At 41.7% G+C, this 16,976-nt stretch overlaps 1 protein-coding gene across 11 annotated transcripts in view; it reads right to left on the bottom strand.

The window, feature by feature from the left end:
- Positions 1-16,976, bottom strand: part of git2a (G protein-coupled receptor kinase interacting ArfGAP 2a) — a 76,330-nt gene that overhangs the window by 31,080 nt on the left and 28,274 nt on the right. For 10 of the 11 annotated variants that reach the window (XM_078554405.1, XM_078554397.1, XM_078554398.1 and 7 more), the window contains exons 8-12: positions 15,647-15,692; positions 7,753-7,804; positions 6,071-6,143; positions 3,561-3,658; positions 2,234-2,345 (exon numbers count right to left, since the gene is read on the bottom strand). In XM_078554405.1, coding sequence (XP_078410531.1) covers positions 2,234-2,345; positions 3,561-3,658; positions 6,071-6,143; positions 7,753-7,804; positions 15,647-15,692 — 381 coding nt within the window. The remainder of the gene's footprint in view (positions 1-2,233; positions 2,346-3,560; positions 3,659-6,070; positions 6,144-7,752; positions 7,805-15,646; positions 15,693-16,976) is intronic. The other variant, XM_078554408.1, reaches the window with a different exon arrangement.

The raw sequence follows: 16,976 nt of genomic DNA, 5'->3' as shown, positions 1-16,976 counted from the left end.
CTGTTGCCTGGAAAAGGGTGTTTATATGTGAGTCTAGCTAAGTAGAAATCTTTTGGTAAATGTTATAAGGCTAAATTTAACTGTGTAACTCTAATCTTGTGTGTTTAAATTTTCTTTTTTGTTCATAAATATTTTAATTTAATATTTAAAAGCTCCAAAAGTGGTAGTGGAATCTTTACTTCTGACTTCAGTACACATACCTTCTCATAATAAAAATACAAATTGCAAAGCGTTGTGATAGTTCGGCCAAGTTTCCCTTTGGGATTTGGTCAGCCAAGCAATTACCACCTGTCATACCATAACACTCAGTTGCCGCGCTCTCATCTGAGTCAGAAGGTCATGGATTCAAGACCCACTCCAGAGACTAGAGCACAAAATCTAAGCTAACATTTAAGTACAGACAGTGCTGCACTCTTGGAGGTGCTGTCCTTTGGATAAGATGTTAAAAAAGAGACAGTGGGCGGAATCTTGTGCTCCCACTGGTGGCGAGCTTGGAAGTGGGAAGGACATGTAATTAGGCAGGATAACAGCGTCCTGGAACCCCGCCACCTTCCCACCTCTGTCAGAATTAAGTTCTGGGCAGGAAGGTCCATGGTTGACCTTCTTGCCCTTCTACCTATATGAGGCCCTTAATTGGCCAATTATTGACCATTTAAGGACCTCATCCCATCTCTGCCGGTATTAATCCAGTGGCAGGCAGGCCTGCCGACATGCAGTGCACACAACAGATAAAACTGTGCAGCCAGCTTGTCACCTCTGGGAGGGGGTCCTTGATCAAAGGCATTCAGTGCCTGATCGAGGAACTTGACATTGAGAATAGGGTGGAGGGGAGGGGCCGCTACGAGCCACACCTTGCCTTTGTTACTGACCTCCCTACACTCCTCTCCCAATGACCCCCACTCCGTGAAATCCCCCCTCACCTTACTTGCCTGTGGCCTGGGTCGCTCCACAATCCTGGGGCTCCGATATGTATTGTTTGTGCAGCAGCCAACGTCTCCTGTGGCGCTGCTGAGCACAAGAGCTCCCAGTCTCTGAGACTGACGAGACTTCTGCCCCCAGCGTCTTGGTTCCAAGGGAAGGCCTGCCGCTAGCCTCGCCACTGCCTGATTGGCTTGTGGTTCAAAGGTAGCATGGTTCTCTCGCCAGCTCTCCAGCTAGCAGGCCATACCCACAACGTCTCAACAAAATTCCACCCTATGCCTGCACTCTCAGGTGGACATAAAAGATCTCAGGACACTATTACAAAGAAGCGTACGTTCTCTCCAGTGTCCTGGCCAATACTTATCCCTCAACCAGCTTCACTAAAACAGATTATCTGGTCATTATCACACTGCTGTTTATGGGACTTTGCGATGCACAAATTGGCACCCGTATTTTCTGTATTACAGCAGTGACTAAACTTCAAAAAATAAAGTACTTTATTGCTGTAAAGGGCTTTGGGATATCCTGAGGTCGTAATAGGTGCTAAAAATGCAAGTCTTTCTTTCTACCCTAATTTTTTCAACTTTAATGCTAAACTCCACTATAAGCCTTGGACCTTTGTCCAGGGTTTTCCAATTAAACAGGTAAGTCAACTTGAATTGTTTTTTGAAGGGTATATGATTCCTTCAGAAAATATTCATGATGTTCAGACAAAGTATACAGCATTGCCATTTGAAATATATAGCATGCTGCTGAATAAAACAAAATACAGCATGGTATGGCAAGAATTCAAACAGCAAACTGTTGAATAAAGTCTAAACTGCTATAAAAAAAAGGTTGAAAATGTCTCATCTGATTTTATGATAAATATGAAAAAACAAGTTAAATTCTAAACAAGGAATAGATAGCTGAAGATAATCACAAAACAAATCTTACTGATGCATATGTTTCAACTGTCATTTAAAATTGACTAGATCACGGCTTTCTAAAATTCTCACTTAGCTGCTCTTTTGACAACACACATTTCACAACTTATATGGCATTTTCTTCTTATTTTGTAGTAACGGCTGTTACAGAATGGGCAGCCAGTACACGCCCTGTCATTGGCAATGATCCACAATAAATGAAAGATGAATAATCATGAAGCTAGCTCTGCTAATTTTTCTAACTGTTAACCAGCAACTGATCTTTGGATTTATGATATATGCACAGTGAATGGGAATGGTACATCAGGATTCTGCATTTTAACGCAGACTCCAGTGCAATGCTTTTTAAAAGTCGATATATTTTAAAAAAGTAAAAACACACATACCTTTGGGGCTGGCGATTGGATTCCCTAGTTGTCTCCTTTTGGCATCACTTAAAATATCAATGACTAGGGTGGCAAACTCATGAGCGTTAAACCGTGCCAGCTTCTGTCTTCCCTGCAATTTAAAATAATGAGTAAAGTATAGAGTCCAAATGTGCATATCATCTTAGCAGCACTGATGCTGTGAATGGAGACAGTAGTTCTATGATAATCAAAATCTCCAAAACTGAACTTCCTGACTTTACATCATGGAAAAGCAAGTATAAGCTTCCTCTAGGCAACAAATTAAAAACCTAGGGCTGGATTTTACCTCCATAAAATGGGTGGGCTGCTCCCCAACCAGGACGAAATTTAGGCCCCAATGGCTCGTGTCAGCAATATGATGTTATCGCATCAGTCTCCCAAATTATGGAAGGCGGACAGGCGCAGAAATTGGCAGCCTGTCTACCATTTTGAAATCACTAATTAACAACCTATTAAACTTGTTAACAACCAAATCATTCACAATTTTTCATTGCCCGCTCCATTTTTTGGGCATCGGACACTAAAAAGTTTGGGACTCTTTTACGCCAGCTATAACGAAGAAACACAAGAGTGTAGAAAAGGCCTGGAACCAGGCCCATGGTTGAATGCACCCACAAATTCTGCTGGGGAAGGTGGCATCTTCTGTGTGTTTTTTTTTGATGACAAAAAAAAATTAATTTTTTACTGGCACACAAAAAAAGACTGATTCTGAGAGCAGGGGCCTTTACAATTCTAGGTGTGACCGACTTCCTGTTTGTGGCATAACCCCACTGCTGCATGAGGGGCAGCCGACTCCGTGACTATGAGCTGACTCAATTGGGCGCAGAGCCATTCTTTGCTCCTCTAATCGGCCTCATTCCTGCTGGACGGCCACTAATTGGCCATCTGAATTGGACATGCTGGGGCAGTGGGAGGAGTGAGCCAACCCCTCAGTTCTGCCTTCTGCACCCCGCCAAGAAACACAAAATCCAGCCCCTTGAAACAGAAAACAACTAAGACAGAGATAAAAAAAAACTCAATACTGAAAATTTGGAATGGAAAATGTTGGTAATATACAGCAGATCCAGTAATATCTGGAAGTAATTTTGCATATTTTGCATGGAAACTTTGTAAAACTGACAAGAGTTTCTAAATGCTAATCTGTTCCTTCTCTTTCACAAGCTGTTTTATTTGCACAGTATTGACTTTTATGATACCAGTAAGCATACGGGTACCAACTGGATTACGTGACAATTCATCAGACTAGTTCCTCCATTTTTACAAGTTTACAGTGCTCGCAGCAACGATGCATTTACTGAAAACTTGCCTGATTCCTAGTTGACGAGTACTCTGGATTCACAGGAAGGAAGGGAATGACTGTTGTCTCAGTTACCAGGGTGCTGTGGTTCTGAGTTGTCAGCCAAACTGTGCACAGAAAAATATGTTAACTTGAACATTTTTATCCAGTACTGTACAAACTATGTAGAAACACAAGGCAACCATTCCAGCCATGATTTGCCATTGCATCACAGTGTACAAAAACCAAATCCAGAAGCTGATCCAAGTAGATTCTGTAATTGTAAAGAAGCTGATATATAAATCCATTCTTTCCTTTCTCACACTCTAACACAATTAATGCAAAGATACAAACTATATTGGAATAATTAACTTTTAATCCATCTCTTGTAAGATTTAATGTGATCACGTTTTGATCATGTCACAGAAATTAAAATGACCACAATAAAGCAGTTTACTTGTGACTTTACATGCTAATGCTGTGGTGCCTTGTGTCCATTATACCTGAATAAAGGTGATATTGTTACAGACAGGAGGGAGTTTAATTTAAACAGCCCTGATTTCTCCTCTCACCACCTGTCCGTAAATAGAAAGGTGTTTTGATTTTGATTCTCCCTTTATAAGTGGTGGTGCATTTCCCAGCCCCTCAGTTTTAGTGTGATCCAATTTTTTATTAATAACCCCACAGCAACCTCGAAATAGGGTAAACTCAGGGGGATAGTTTATTCACAGACACTCAGACACGAGAGGAGGGATGCAACATAGCCTCTTTTTCACTCATACTATAGAAGGGGGGGAGAAATAGAGAAAGGAAGATTTACGAGGCAAAGACCACAGAATAAAGAATTATTGTTTCACTTGAGTTCAGAAAGTCCAATGCTGTATTCTTTTACAGAGGCTGGCAGGTTGAAGACCGATGCTGAATAATTCACTTTTCCAGTAGAGATGACTTCCACAATGGGAAAGACAGGTAGAGATGAATTAGTCTTGTAGGCGCTGGTACAGAAGTTCCAGTAGAAACAGTGTAGATGGGGGCAGGCATTCAAACTTGCACAGAGCCCTTTCATGAGCTGCTGCTTGCTAGAGGGAAAATGGCAGAAAGTGTGGCAGTACAGCAAGACAGTGTAACTGAGTTGTGGGGGGGTGGGGGAGAGTCATGTGACTACACCTCTCCACTTCAGCTTTGTCAAAGGATGTATATTCTTTTGCCTGGATTCTTAAGATTGCTAATGTTTCAACCATTAAGAATTGCAAAGCGGGTTGCAGGGTCCTTTATCCAAGCAGGCTGGTAGCTCCATTAGTCAGGCCTGGCTCAGGGAATATAGATGGCCTTTGTATAATTCCCTCTGAATTTGATCTCTGCAGCCACAGGGGTGGTTAGCATCTCTTCAGAGATAACGAGGTGTCAGCTTCTTGGATATTATCAGAAAGTTCCTTAGTGAGAGATCTTAGCTCCTTGACAGTATCTTTGCTTTCAAGAAAATGCATGGGTGCAATCTAGAAAGCTACTTAAACAATATTATATAAATAAAATATATAAATTCCTAAATTTGTCTCTCTCTCTTAGGTCCTGCTGTCACAATTTAGTAACGCTTTTATAACATTGATAAATAACTTGTGAAACATGATTATAATAGGTAACACTAATGCCTGTATTTAGTCCCTCCAAAATTGTTGCAACGCCATCCAACTCCATTGTTGCAAATGTTGCCCAATTCCAGATTCTACTGGCAGTATCTCCACATATCAACTTCCCTTCCAGCTGAATCTCTATAAAGCCCATGCTCTTCCACATGTACGTTCTGCCTAGCTCAAAAGGGAAAGGGTGCCCTTTTGTTCTTCCGACAGCCATTCTAATGATGTTATTCTTTATCAATTTTTTATCCCCACCTCTTTCCCACACACACTAGTCCCCCACACCAAGTTTATGCTGAAAGTGCTATCTTCAAGTATACACAGTGAAATTGGCCAAAAGCAGCCTACATCTTTCAACATTGCCTTGCTGACCCCCAGCCCCTACCACACCACCCCTTGTTGCATTTGCTTAGATAGCCAAAGGCAGCTCATTTCAAACTAATCCATTGCATGCAAAGTGCTTCAAGATATTTGTAAGAGAAGTGATTATGTACAATATAAATAAGATTGGTGAAAGAACAAAACAAAGTACCTTAATTTAATTCTAGTTAATCCTGAAAAGGGACATGATCTGTTAGCGCCTCTCAATCAAATCTGGCTTCCTAACCCATCAGTCCAGCTAATACTGGCAAACTCACCTTCCAGGGACAAGATTCAAGCTTGGAGTAAAGGTTAATTAAACATTGAAGGTTCTAATTTGAGAAGCTTATGATCTAGTATCATTCTTACTGGGCTATTTCCCCACAACTTTCATGTGCTGTGCTATGAGAAAAACCTGCAAATGTTAAAAAAGAGGTAAGGGCAATTATTAAAAAACTATTTAAAGCAGAATTCTCCTTTCAGAACAGGAAGCACGGTTTCTAGAATATCACAATATTGGCTTATGCTTCACAGCTGAATCCTCACCTGCATCAGTCTCCCTTCGATCTACTTCATCATATACATCCATAGCTAGCTCCTCAAATAAGTGATTACTTAACTAGAAATAGAAGCAGAAAGAGCATTTTAAACTACTTTGAGGAAAAAAATGCAACTGAGATGCAACTACATAAACCATTCATTGTACTTTGAGAATGTTTAAGATGCTGCTTAATATATATTCAAAATTAAACCCAAGAAAGGTAGTTTGAAAAACACTAGGAAAAGGAATTATGAACTAAATGAAAGAACTGCATGTATTGCATTAAAAAATCACGAGGGCCTTAACTCCTTCCAGTTCATGGGCCTTAACTCCTTCCAGTTCATTTTTCTCCTCAAGAAATACCAAAAAGAAATCGCAAGGCTGAAATCTTCCTGTTTGGTTCCCAAAAATATCTCCATACCTTTCTCTCCCTCTTGCTTCTTTCTTGAGTACAACCTAAATGAATAAAGGTGTTTGTGTGACTTCTAACCTGAAGAGCAATACCAATGGTAGTCTTGCTGCCAATAATGCCATATATACTGGGATGGTCAAATGGTAAGAGGCATGTTAAATAGCAGAAATGGTTAAGGGAGATTGTGCTTGGATAGTGACCAATCTGACCATCCTATATGGGGGCTCAAATTTAGGGCTACAGAGATGGAAAATCCTCAGACCCCAGTCGCAAAAGTGTATACTGCTACACCACAAGGTGAAGGAGCCTCAAAGATTTTCTGTTAAGCCACAAAGGTTGCATTTTAAGATTGTTAACCACTATCTTAGCAGCACAAATCGAGGGATGATGTGTATTAATGGCTCAGTGCAAACTAATTTCACTTAAAACCATTTTTCTTTTTCTGTTGGATGAGTACAGCCCCCCCCACAAAGGCTGTCCAAGTGGTGAACTAACAGATGTGGTGATGGTGGAACTATCCCTGCAGACTTGAATGCAAGAAGTTAGCTGCCTGGGGAACATTCCAACTGACTCTTTGAGATTGCGCTCATCACCCCACATGGGGAAGAGGCTGGAAAAGGTGAAAAAGGTGACATCAACAATTCCTGCCTCCTACCAGTGAAGCCAAACCCTTGAACCATGAGTATAAGCCAGTTTTTACACTTTGGCAAGAGCTAGATGGTTCTGTGGAAAAAGGGAGAGGTGAATGGTGATGCTATTTTTAAATACACAATTCTACATTCCTATCTTGTTTGAAATTGTTCAGGAAGAAGTTGAAATCCCTTCTATTCAGGTTTTCACATTATGGACAAGTAAAAGGACAATAATGTAACACTCTTATTATGATCAATGTGGCACCAGCAACAGGCAAACTAATCAGGCCGAATGGGAAATGCAGCAATAAAACTGCACCTATTACTTAGTTTACAGTTAGAAGATACTTGTATAGTTCTTGCTGTGTAATGTGTAAATTACACATTTTACATACTTTTTCTAGGATCTATTTGCAGTTTTTGGGAACTTGATCTGCAGGATATTGAGTGCAATATGAATGAGGATGTGTAGTTCTTGATGAGTAATGAGCACAGGAAACCAAATCGTGCCAAGTATGCATGTAATAGGCATTTTACTATAATCTTTTTATGGCTAGGATTCAAATTCAGGCTTTTTTTTTGGCCAGACTTGTATTCTGCCACAAGACAGTTAAGGCTGCAAGAGTCCAAGAAGAAAACTTACCGACTGCAATTTTTTCTTTGCTGCTTTCGCTAGTTCTGACAAATCTAAACTGCTAAAGATAGAAGATAAAGAGCACCATAATTAATGAAGTAACATAAACACTAAGCAGTATTTTATTTTTAACAGCTTTCAATGATATCGATTTCTAAACAAGTGCAGCCAGCAAATTTTGGCATTGGTTAAGTCATGAAGCCTTTTAAGTGAAATGGGCATTACTTAAGATAAAAATAAGGTGGTACTCCCAGATGGTTCTGCATACAAGTTCACAACCTGGTCTGGTATTGAGTCACAGACTAGGAACATCCCAGGTTAGATCCTTTGTCCTCTGCTCTATTAGCTTACTTCTGCTGGAGCAGCTGTGCAGTGCTCCATTCTTTGGATTGTATCCTGGTATAAATTCCAGTGTCTTTTTGAAAGGGCAGAGAGAAGTCCTTTGGCATAGATCCAATTCTTCCTCCCAAATCAAATTCAACAATTTCACAAAGATGCAATGTTTTCCTTTATTACTCAGTTAGGAAACCCAACATTGGCACAATATTTTATGGTCTTCAATGCTGAGGTTTGGTGTCTTGATGGATATGATGACCTGCGATCCCATGAAGTCACATAAGGCCACGCAGGACGGAGTCACTCATAATATAGGCTGCAGGAAGGAGTACTTGTAACATTACAATATTTCAGTTTTAAAAAAAAGAACGAGCATTACAGCACGCATTACACTGATCTTCAATGATCCGGCCTAAAAGTAGCTATTTTATTATGCATTACTTACAGGTGCCTTTTATCCCAAGAGTTGCATTCAAGAAAGAAGTGCATAGATATTTATTGATTAGGCTATCCAATAAGATTACAAACACTTAATAAAATGGCTGAAGCACCAACAGCATGAAATCAAATTTACATAGCGATCATCGATTAATTTTGAATAACTCCTGCAAACTGTATAGATCTCTTTCGCCATAAAAATGTAATTCAGGCTCATTATTCAGCCGGTAAGTACAACATGTAGCAGGAATTGAGCAATAATAACTAAGGAATAATGACGAATCTTTGGTCATGAGCCTGCGTAAAACCATTGGATCTTGACTAGGGTTGTATGTTGCAATTGGCTTCAAAGCCTTACAAGCAAGAGTAGAGAAAAAAAAAATCAGCCAGGGCCCCATTCCCATCAATGATTACTGGACAGTGGATGAAGACAAGCTCAAGAGAGTCTATGGTGCTTTTAGCAGCCAAATAGTTCATGAACAAACTCTCTGAATCATATGAAGAGAGTGACCATTTGCTGAGGTACCAGAGGATTGCTGATAGTTGTGATACTGCACCCTAGCAGAAATCTGGGAAAGGAGGAAGAGAGAATACAATTGAGTATATACATATTCATACAGGTAGGAGTGCAACACTTAATGGCAGTTCTCATTAAAATCTTCCATCCTGTCGGCTTGCAACAATTTGTGAAATCATCCCACCACAAGTGGCAGAGAGCATATAGCTCTGGGTGGTACCATTTGAATGGGAGGGTTTATCCCAGCCCAAAAAGGGAAAGAACCGTACAAAACCTCTGAGAATGTGTCCAAAAAAAGTGAAAGGATCAGTGTACACATGACACATTCCACAATTATAGATTTTTTAAAAATTCATTCACGGGATGTGGGCTTCGCTGGCTGGGCCAGCATTTATTGCCCATCCCTAGTTGCCCTTGCAAAGGTGGTGGTGAGCTGCCTTCTTGAACTGTGGCAGTCCATGTGGTGTAGGTACACCCACAGTGCTGTTAGGAAGGGAGTTCCAGGATTTTGACCCAGTGACAATGAAGGAACGACGATATATTTCCAAGTCAGGATGGTGAGTTACTTGGAAGGGAAACTTCCAGGTGGTGGTATTCCCATCTATCTGTTGCCCTTATCCTTCTAGACAGTAGTGGTCATGGGTTTGGAAGGGAGCCTTGGTGAATTCTTGCAGTGCATCTTGTCGGTGGTACACATTGCTGCTACTGTGTGTTGGTGGTGGAGGGAGTGAATGTCTGTGGATTTGGTGCCAATCAAGCAGGCCGCTTTGTCCTGGATGGTGTCAAGCTTCTTGGGTGTTGTGGGAGCTGCACTCATCCAGGCAAGTGGGGAGTATTCCATCACACTCCTGACTTGAGCCTTGTAGATAGTGGACAGGCTTTGGGGAGTCAGGAGGCGAGTTACTCATCGCACGATTCCTAGCCTCTGACCTGTTCTTGTGGCCACAGTATTTATGTGGCTAGTCCAGTTCAGTTTCTGGTCAATGATAACCCCCAGGATGTTGATAGTGGGAGATTCAGTGATGGTAATGCCATTGAACATCAAGGGGCGATGGCTAGATTCTCTCTTGTTGGAGATGGTCATTGCCTGACACTTGTGTGGTGCGAATGTTACTTGCCACTTGTCAGCCCAAGCCTGGGTATTGTACAGGTCTTGCTGCATTTGGGCATGGACTACTTCAGTATCTGAGGAATCGCAAATGGTGCTGAACATTGTGCAATCATCAGTCAACATCCCCACTTCTGACCTTACGATGGAAGGAAGGTCATTGATGAAGCAGCTAAAGTTGGTTGGGCCGAGGACATTACCATGAGGAACTCCTGCAGTGATGTCCTGGAGTTGAAATAACAGACCTCCAACAACCATAACTATCTTCCTTTGTGCTAAGTATGACTTCAACCAGTGGAGAGTTTCCCCCCTGAATCCCATTGACTCCAGTTTTGCTCAGGCTCCTTGATGCCACACTCGGTTAAATGCGGCCTTGAGGTCAAGGGCAGTCACTCTCACCTCACCTTAGGAGTTCAGCTCTTTTGTCCATGTTTGAACCAAGACTGTAATGAGGTCAGGAGCTGAGTGGCCTTGACGGAACCCAAACTGGGCATCAGTGAGCAGGTTTTTGTTAAGCAAGTGCCGCTTGATAGCAGTGTTGATGACCCCTTCCATTACTTTACTGATGGAGAGTAGACTGATGGGGCGGTAATTGGCCAGGTTGGATTTGTCCTGCTTTTTGTGTACAGGACATACCTGGACAATTTTCCACACAACCAGGTAGATGCCAGTGTTGTAGCTGTCCTGGAACAGCTTGGCTAGGGGCGGGGCAAGTTTTGGAGCACAAGTCTTCAGTACTATTGCTGGAATATTGTCAGGGCCCATAGCCTTTGCAGTATCCAATGCCTTCAGCCGTTTTTTGATATAACGTGGAGTGAATCGAATTGGCTGAAGACTGGCATCTTTGATGCTGGGGACCTCTGGAGGAGACCGAGATGGATCATCTACTCGGCACTTCTGGCTGAAGATTGTAACAAATGCTTCAGCCTTATCTTTTACACTGATGTGCTGGGCTCCTCCATCATTGAGGTTGGGGATGTTTGTGGAGCCTCCTCCTCCAGCAAGTTGTTTAATTGTCCACCACCATTCACAACTGGATGTGGCAGGCCTGCAGAGCTTAGATCTGATCCATTGGTTGTGGGGTTGCTTAGTTCTGTCCATCACCTGCTGTTAATGCTGTTTGGCATGCAAGTAGTCCTGTGTTGTAGCTTCACCAGGTTGACACCTCATTTTTTGGTGTGCCTGGTGCTGTTCCTGGCATGCCCTCCTGCACTCTTCATTGAACCAGGGTTAATACCCTGGCTTGACAGTAATGGTCGAGTGGGGGATATGCCAGGCCATGAGGTTATAGATTGTGTTCAAGTACAATTCTGCTACTGCTGATAGCCCACAGTGCCTCATGGATGCGCAGTCTTGAGTTGCTAGATCTTTTCGAAATCTATCCCATTTAGCAAGGTAGTAGTGCCACACAACATGGAGGGTATCCTCAATGTGGAGGCAGGACTTCGTCTCCACCCGAACTGTGCGTTTTCACTCCTACCGATACTATCATGGACAGGTGCATCTGTGGTAGGCATTTTGGTGAGGATGAGGTCAAGTATGTCTTTCCCTCTTGTTGGTTCCCTCACCACCTGCCGCAGACCAAGTCTAGCAGCCATGTCATTTAGGACTCGGCCAGCAGTGATGCTACAGAGCTACTCTTGGTGATGGATATTGAAGACGCCACCCAGAGTACATTCTGTGCCCTTGCCATCCTCAGTGCTTCGTCCAAATGGTGTTCAACATGGAGAAGCACTGACTCATCAGCTGAGGGAGGGCAGTACATAGTAATCACCAGGTTTCCTTGTTCATGTTTGACCTGATACCATGAGACTTCATGGGGTCCAGAGTCAATGTTGAGGGCTCCCAAGACAACTCCGTCCCAACTGTATACCACTGTGTCACCACCTCTGCTGGGTCTGTCCTGCCAGTGGGACAGGTGATGGTGATATCTGGGATATTATCTGTAAGATATGATTCCATGAGGATGACTATGACAGGCTGTTGGTTGACTAGTCTATGAGGCTACTGTCCCAATTTTGGCACTAGCCCCGAGATGTTAGTAAGAAGGACTTTGCAGGGTCAACAGGGCTGAGACTGCCATTGCTGTTTTCAGTGCCTAGGTTGATGCCGTGTGGTCCGTCCGGTTTCATTCTAGTTTAATTTTTGTCAGGGAGACTTCTATTTTGTTCAGTGAATTTCTTTCAGTCTCTTTTCTATAAAATTTCGATATACATTAACCCCAAAAGTAATGCAACAGGCACTACTGTATTTGGCTCTTTCTTCCTCAGCTTTGCACTTGAGGTGTATGAACTCAATAATCCAGCAGGTGGCAGCCAATGGTGTATTATTTAATTCAGTGAAAGAACAGAATTAACACTGTTTACAGGGGTTAAGTGCATCAAAATAAAAGCACTAAGATACTGTGGGAAACACCCTGAAGTGTAACTCAAAGCAAAACTATATTACATTAATTTATGACAATGAACAGAGACACAAATATTTAATATCAGAAGTAGGGAAAATGCTAGAGTCTATTATAAAGGCTGTGATAACAGGACACTTCGAAAATATCAATTATTAGACAAAGTCAACATGGATTTATGAAAGGGACATCATGTTTAACAAACCGACTGGAGATTTTTGAGGACGTAACTAGCAGAATAGATAAAGGAGAACAAGTGGTGGTGGTGTATTTGGATTTTCAGAAAGCTTTTGATAAAGTCCCAAATAAGAGGTTAGTGTGTAAAATTAAAGCACATGGGATTGGGGGTAATATATTGGCATGGATTGAGCATTGGTTGACAGACAGGAAACAGGGAGTAGGAATAAATGGGTCTTTTTCAGAGTGGCAAGCAGTGACTAGTGGGGTACCACAGGGATCAGTGCTTTGGATTAGGGAATCATATGTAATATTTCCAAGTTTGCTGATGACACAAAACTTGGTGGGAATGTGAGCAGTGAGGGGGCTTGTTAAGAGGCTTCAAGACGATTTAGACAGGTTGAGTGAGTGGGCAAATACATAGCAGATGCAGTATAATGTGAATAAGTGTGAAGTTATCCACTTCGGTAGGAAAAACAGAATGACAGAGTATTATTTAAATGGTGATAGATTTGGAAATGTTGATGTACAAAGGAAACTGGGTGTCCTTGTGCACCAATCACTGAAAGCAAGCATGCAGGCATAGCAAGCAGATAAGGAGGCAAATGGTATGTTGGCCTTCGTTGCAAGAGGACTTGAATACAGGAGCAAGGATGTCTTACTGCAGCTGTACAGGACTTTGGCGAGACCACACCTGGATTAGTGTGTGCAGTTTTGGTCTCCTTACCTAAGGATATACTCACCATAGAGGGAGTGCAACAAAGGTTCGCCACACTGACTTCTGGGATGGCGCGATTGTTGTATGAGGAGAGATTGGGCCAACTAGGCCTGTATTCACTGGAGTTTAGAAGAATGAGAGGGGATCTCATTGAAACATACAAAATTCTGGCAGGGATGGACAGACTGGATGCAGGGATGATGTTTCCTCTGGCTGGGGGGGGGGAGGGGGGGGTGTCTTAAACAAGGGGCCACAGTCTCAGGATACAGGGTAGGCTATTTAGATCTGAGATGAGGAGAAGCTTCTTCACTCAGAGGGTGAAGAACCACCTGTGGAATTCTCTACCACAGAAGGCCGTGGAGGCCAAGGCACTGAATATGTTTAAGAAAGAAATAAAGAGATTTCTGGGCTCTAAAGGCATCAAGGGGTATGTGGAGAGAGTGGAAGTATGGCGTTGAGATAGAGGATCAGCCACGATCATACTGAATGGCGGAGCAGACTCGAATGGCTGAATGACCTACTCCTCCTCCTATTTTCTATGTTTCGGAATTCTCTCAGTATCAATATAGTGCACATGCACCACAGCCACATTCTTTTAAGAACTACAAGCACGTTCCCCCATCCAAAGCATGATCTTCAACTGTGCAAAATCCCAAACTTTGCACATATCTATGAGTGAATTGCCAATTTGATAAAGCAAAATGCACACCTTTGCCAGTTACTTTCCCAGCAGTAAATTTCACTCATACTAATGGTTTTTGTTACACTGAACTTGTGGAATCAAGGTCAAGTGCACAGCTCATGGGAGCAATCTTCACTTAGTTAGAGCTTCCATGCTTCCATCTGCTAGTCATCTGTAACCATTTACATCTCCTATGGATTGATTTTTGTTTCATTTCTTGACCCATTATCACCCCATCCTCCTTTTGCCATCCCGTTTTTGTTGTTTAATCACTCCTGCACTTGACCTTATCCCAGACCTTTCCTTATTTTCTTGCCTGCACCCCCTTCATATCTCTCTTTCCATTGGACCTGTATTTGCTTAAAAACAGTTAATCTCCAACATGTTCCAGTTCTGATGAAGGTTCATCAAAATGAAAGGTTAAGTGAGTTTCTCTGTCCACAGATGCCACCTGGCCTGCTGGGTATTTGCCAGTGCATTCCTTTTTATTTTAAAATTTGAGCATCTGCAGTATTTTGATTTTGAATCAAGATCAAGAATAGTGTTTAAATAAATAATGTGGATGCTAGAGGCCTGGGAATATTTGGATCAGTGTGTGTAGATGTAATTCAGTCTTCATTTTGAAGATATTTTGTCTTTAACTTTATATTGCCATCATAAATTCCAATCAGCACATTTATGATGGAAACTGAGTTACCTTGTCAAGGTGCAATTACATTTTCTGCCAAGTCATGGTGCTGTAACATCTCTACTGGGAAAGGTGGAAATACAAAAGCAAAATACTACAGATACAAAGAAAAACAGAAAATGCTGGAAATACTCAGCAGGTCAAGCAGAATCTGTGGAGAGAGAAAGAGTCAATGTTTCAGGCTGATGACCATTAATCAGAAGTTAGGGAGATTAGGAGAAAAACTTGTAAGTACAGGAGAAAAGTGGGGAGGAGAGGAGGAATGAACAATAGGGAAGGGTTATGATTGGGCAGGACTCATTAACTAACAGAAGAACTGATCTACAAGACAAAGATGGTGGTGGTGGGTGGATGAACTAATAGGACAAGTAAATAATCAAAAATTGGGTCTAGAAGAGCAGCAGAGTATAATTATAGCCTGACAAAGGTTAAATACGGACGTAGGAGTTTATTATCGGAAAACTTAACAGGGTGCACACATAGATGCCAGATATATAAAATTATATATTCTGGCCTTATAACTTTACTGCTTGCTGCAAGGCTTTATGCTATACACAAACAGCTGCAACCCTTAAACTACAGTCACCACCATTTCTGGTGAGCTTGTAATGTTAAAGGTGAATTATCTTTTAGAAGCACCAAAACCATCCTTGCTAGCCAAGAACTGTCAGCAGTGAACCTAGTTTGCGAGAACACACTTTAAAAAAATTCATTCATGTGATGTGGGTAACACTGACAAGGCCAGCATTTATTATCCATCTGTGATTTCTCTTGAGAAGGCAACCAAGCATCAATTTCAACTTTGCCATAATAAACAAAAATCTTTCCACCTCACCTGTCTGCCATCTGTGGAATTATGAAGTGCTGCCCATTCTTGTGATCTGGAATGGAAGGAGATAGTTGAGTTGCGGTACAATTTAAACAAAGCACGCAGGCACAATAATTTTGAGCATAAATGGCAAATCATGAAAAGCAATAAACAAATAACCCATTCAGATGTGGTCAATCTCACTAGATTTTATGCCTAGTCTAGATTGGGGGGGACGTGCGCATAGGGCTCGAAACACACAGGCATCATTATCATCTATGATCTGAAATTGCTAACGAGGAAGGCAAGTTATCCCATAGAGCACAATATAAACACTTCAAGGGAGCTTAAAATTGAACTTTGAGAAATATATCATTGGATATTGACTAGTTTTAACAGCTGGCATGCAATCAATGCTGCGCATTACACAATTTCAGGGTCACAATGCTTTGAAGATGAATGCCAAATAATGAAAAGCAACAGGAAAGAGTACATGCAACAAATTCAGGAAGGTGTAACTTTGTGGCAGTCTTAAATACAAAATCTGATGGAGGACCTGCCGATCTTGTATTTTTCTTTACAGTTATGTGCCTGTCCAGTAAGGTCAGAACCAGAATCAACAATTCAATGGGCACCTTTACCCAGCAGGCATCACTGGACATGGCATACAACGAGCACACAAAGAGGAACCGTAACTTAAAGTTATTACACTTGTAAGCACAAGTCAAGCTACTCTCAAAACCACAAATGCAATGGAAATTCCAAACCCATTATGCATTTCTGTGCCAAGTTGGTTTAATAGCAGTTACACGCAACCTGCTCAGCGTATGCAAATATATAGATACATTCGACAAAGGGTTAACACAGAAAAAATACATTTATGAACATTCAAATACAGACAAAACACATCACTATGAATGGCAGAACATCCAAGTATAGACAAAACATACCACAATGAATGGTAAGAAACAAGACTACCTCATTAGCTGATATCCCTGCAGCACATTGACAAAATTGTGTAAATGGAGAGCGTTCACAGAGGAAACCCCTAAATTGTACAAACTATCTGGCCTCACCTGCGAAGGAGGTGTTGCATCGTACATATCTAATAAGCAAGGGCTTCATGTTCATAACATTTATTCCCTAGTGTGTCTTTCATCAGAACAATTAAAACTGGAAGCCCACTTTTCACATAGGACTGAAGATAACTCATCCGTCTCTCAATTTGTACAGTTTCGAACTTTGAAGTTGAATAATTAATTCTCTCCTGAGCGCTGTTTTAGATTCTCGATCATTGGCACTTGTAATATAGTTTCAAGAAAGGAGGAAGAGAAAACAGGGAACGACAGGCCAGTTA

The sequence above is a fragment of the Cetorhinus maximus genome, chromosome 12 (assembly GCF_964194155.1).
Source record: "Cetorhinus maximus chromosome 12, sCetMax3.hap1.1, whole genome shotgun sequence".
Lineage (NCBI taxonomy): Eukaryota > Metazoa > Chordata > Chondrichthyes > Lamniformes > Cetorhinidae > Cetorhinus > Cetorhinus maximus.
The sequence above is the reverse complement of the archived record's forward strand: the minus strand, read 5'-3'. Positions and strand labels throughout refer to the sequence as shown.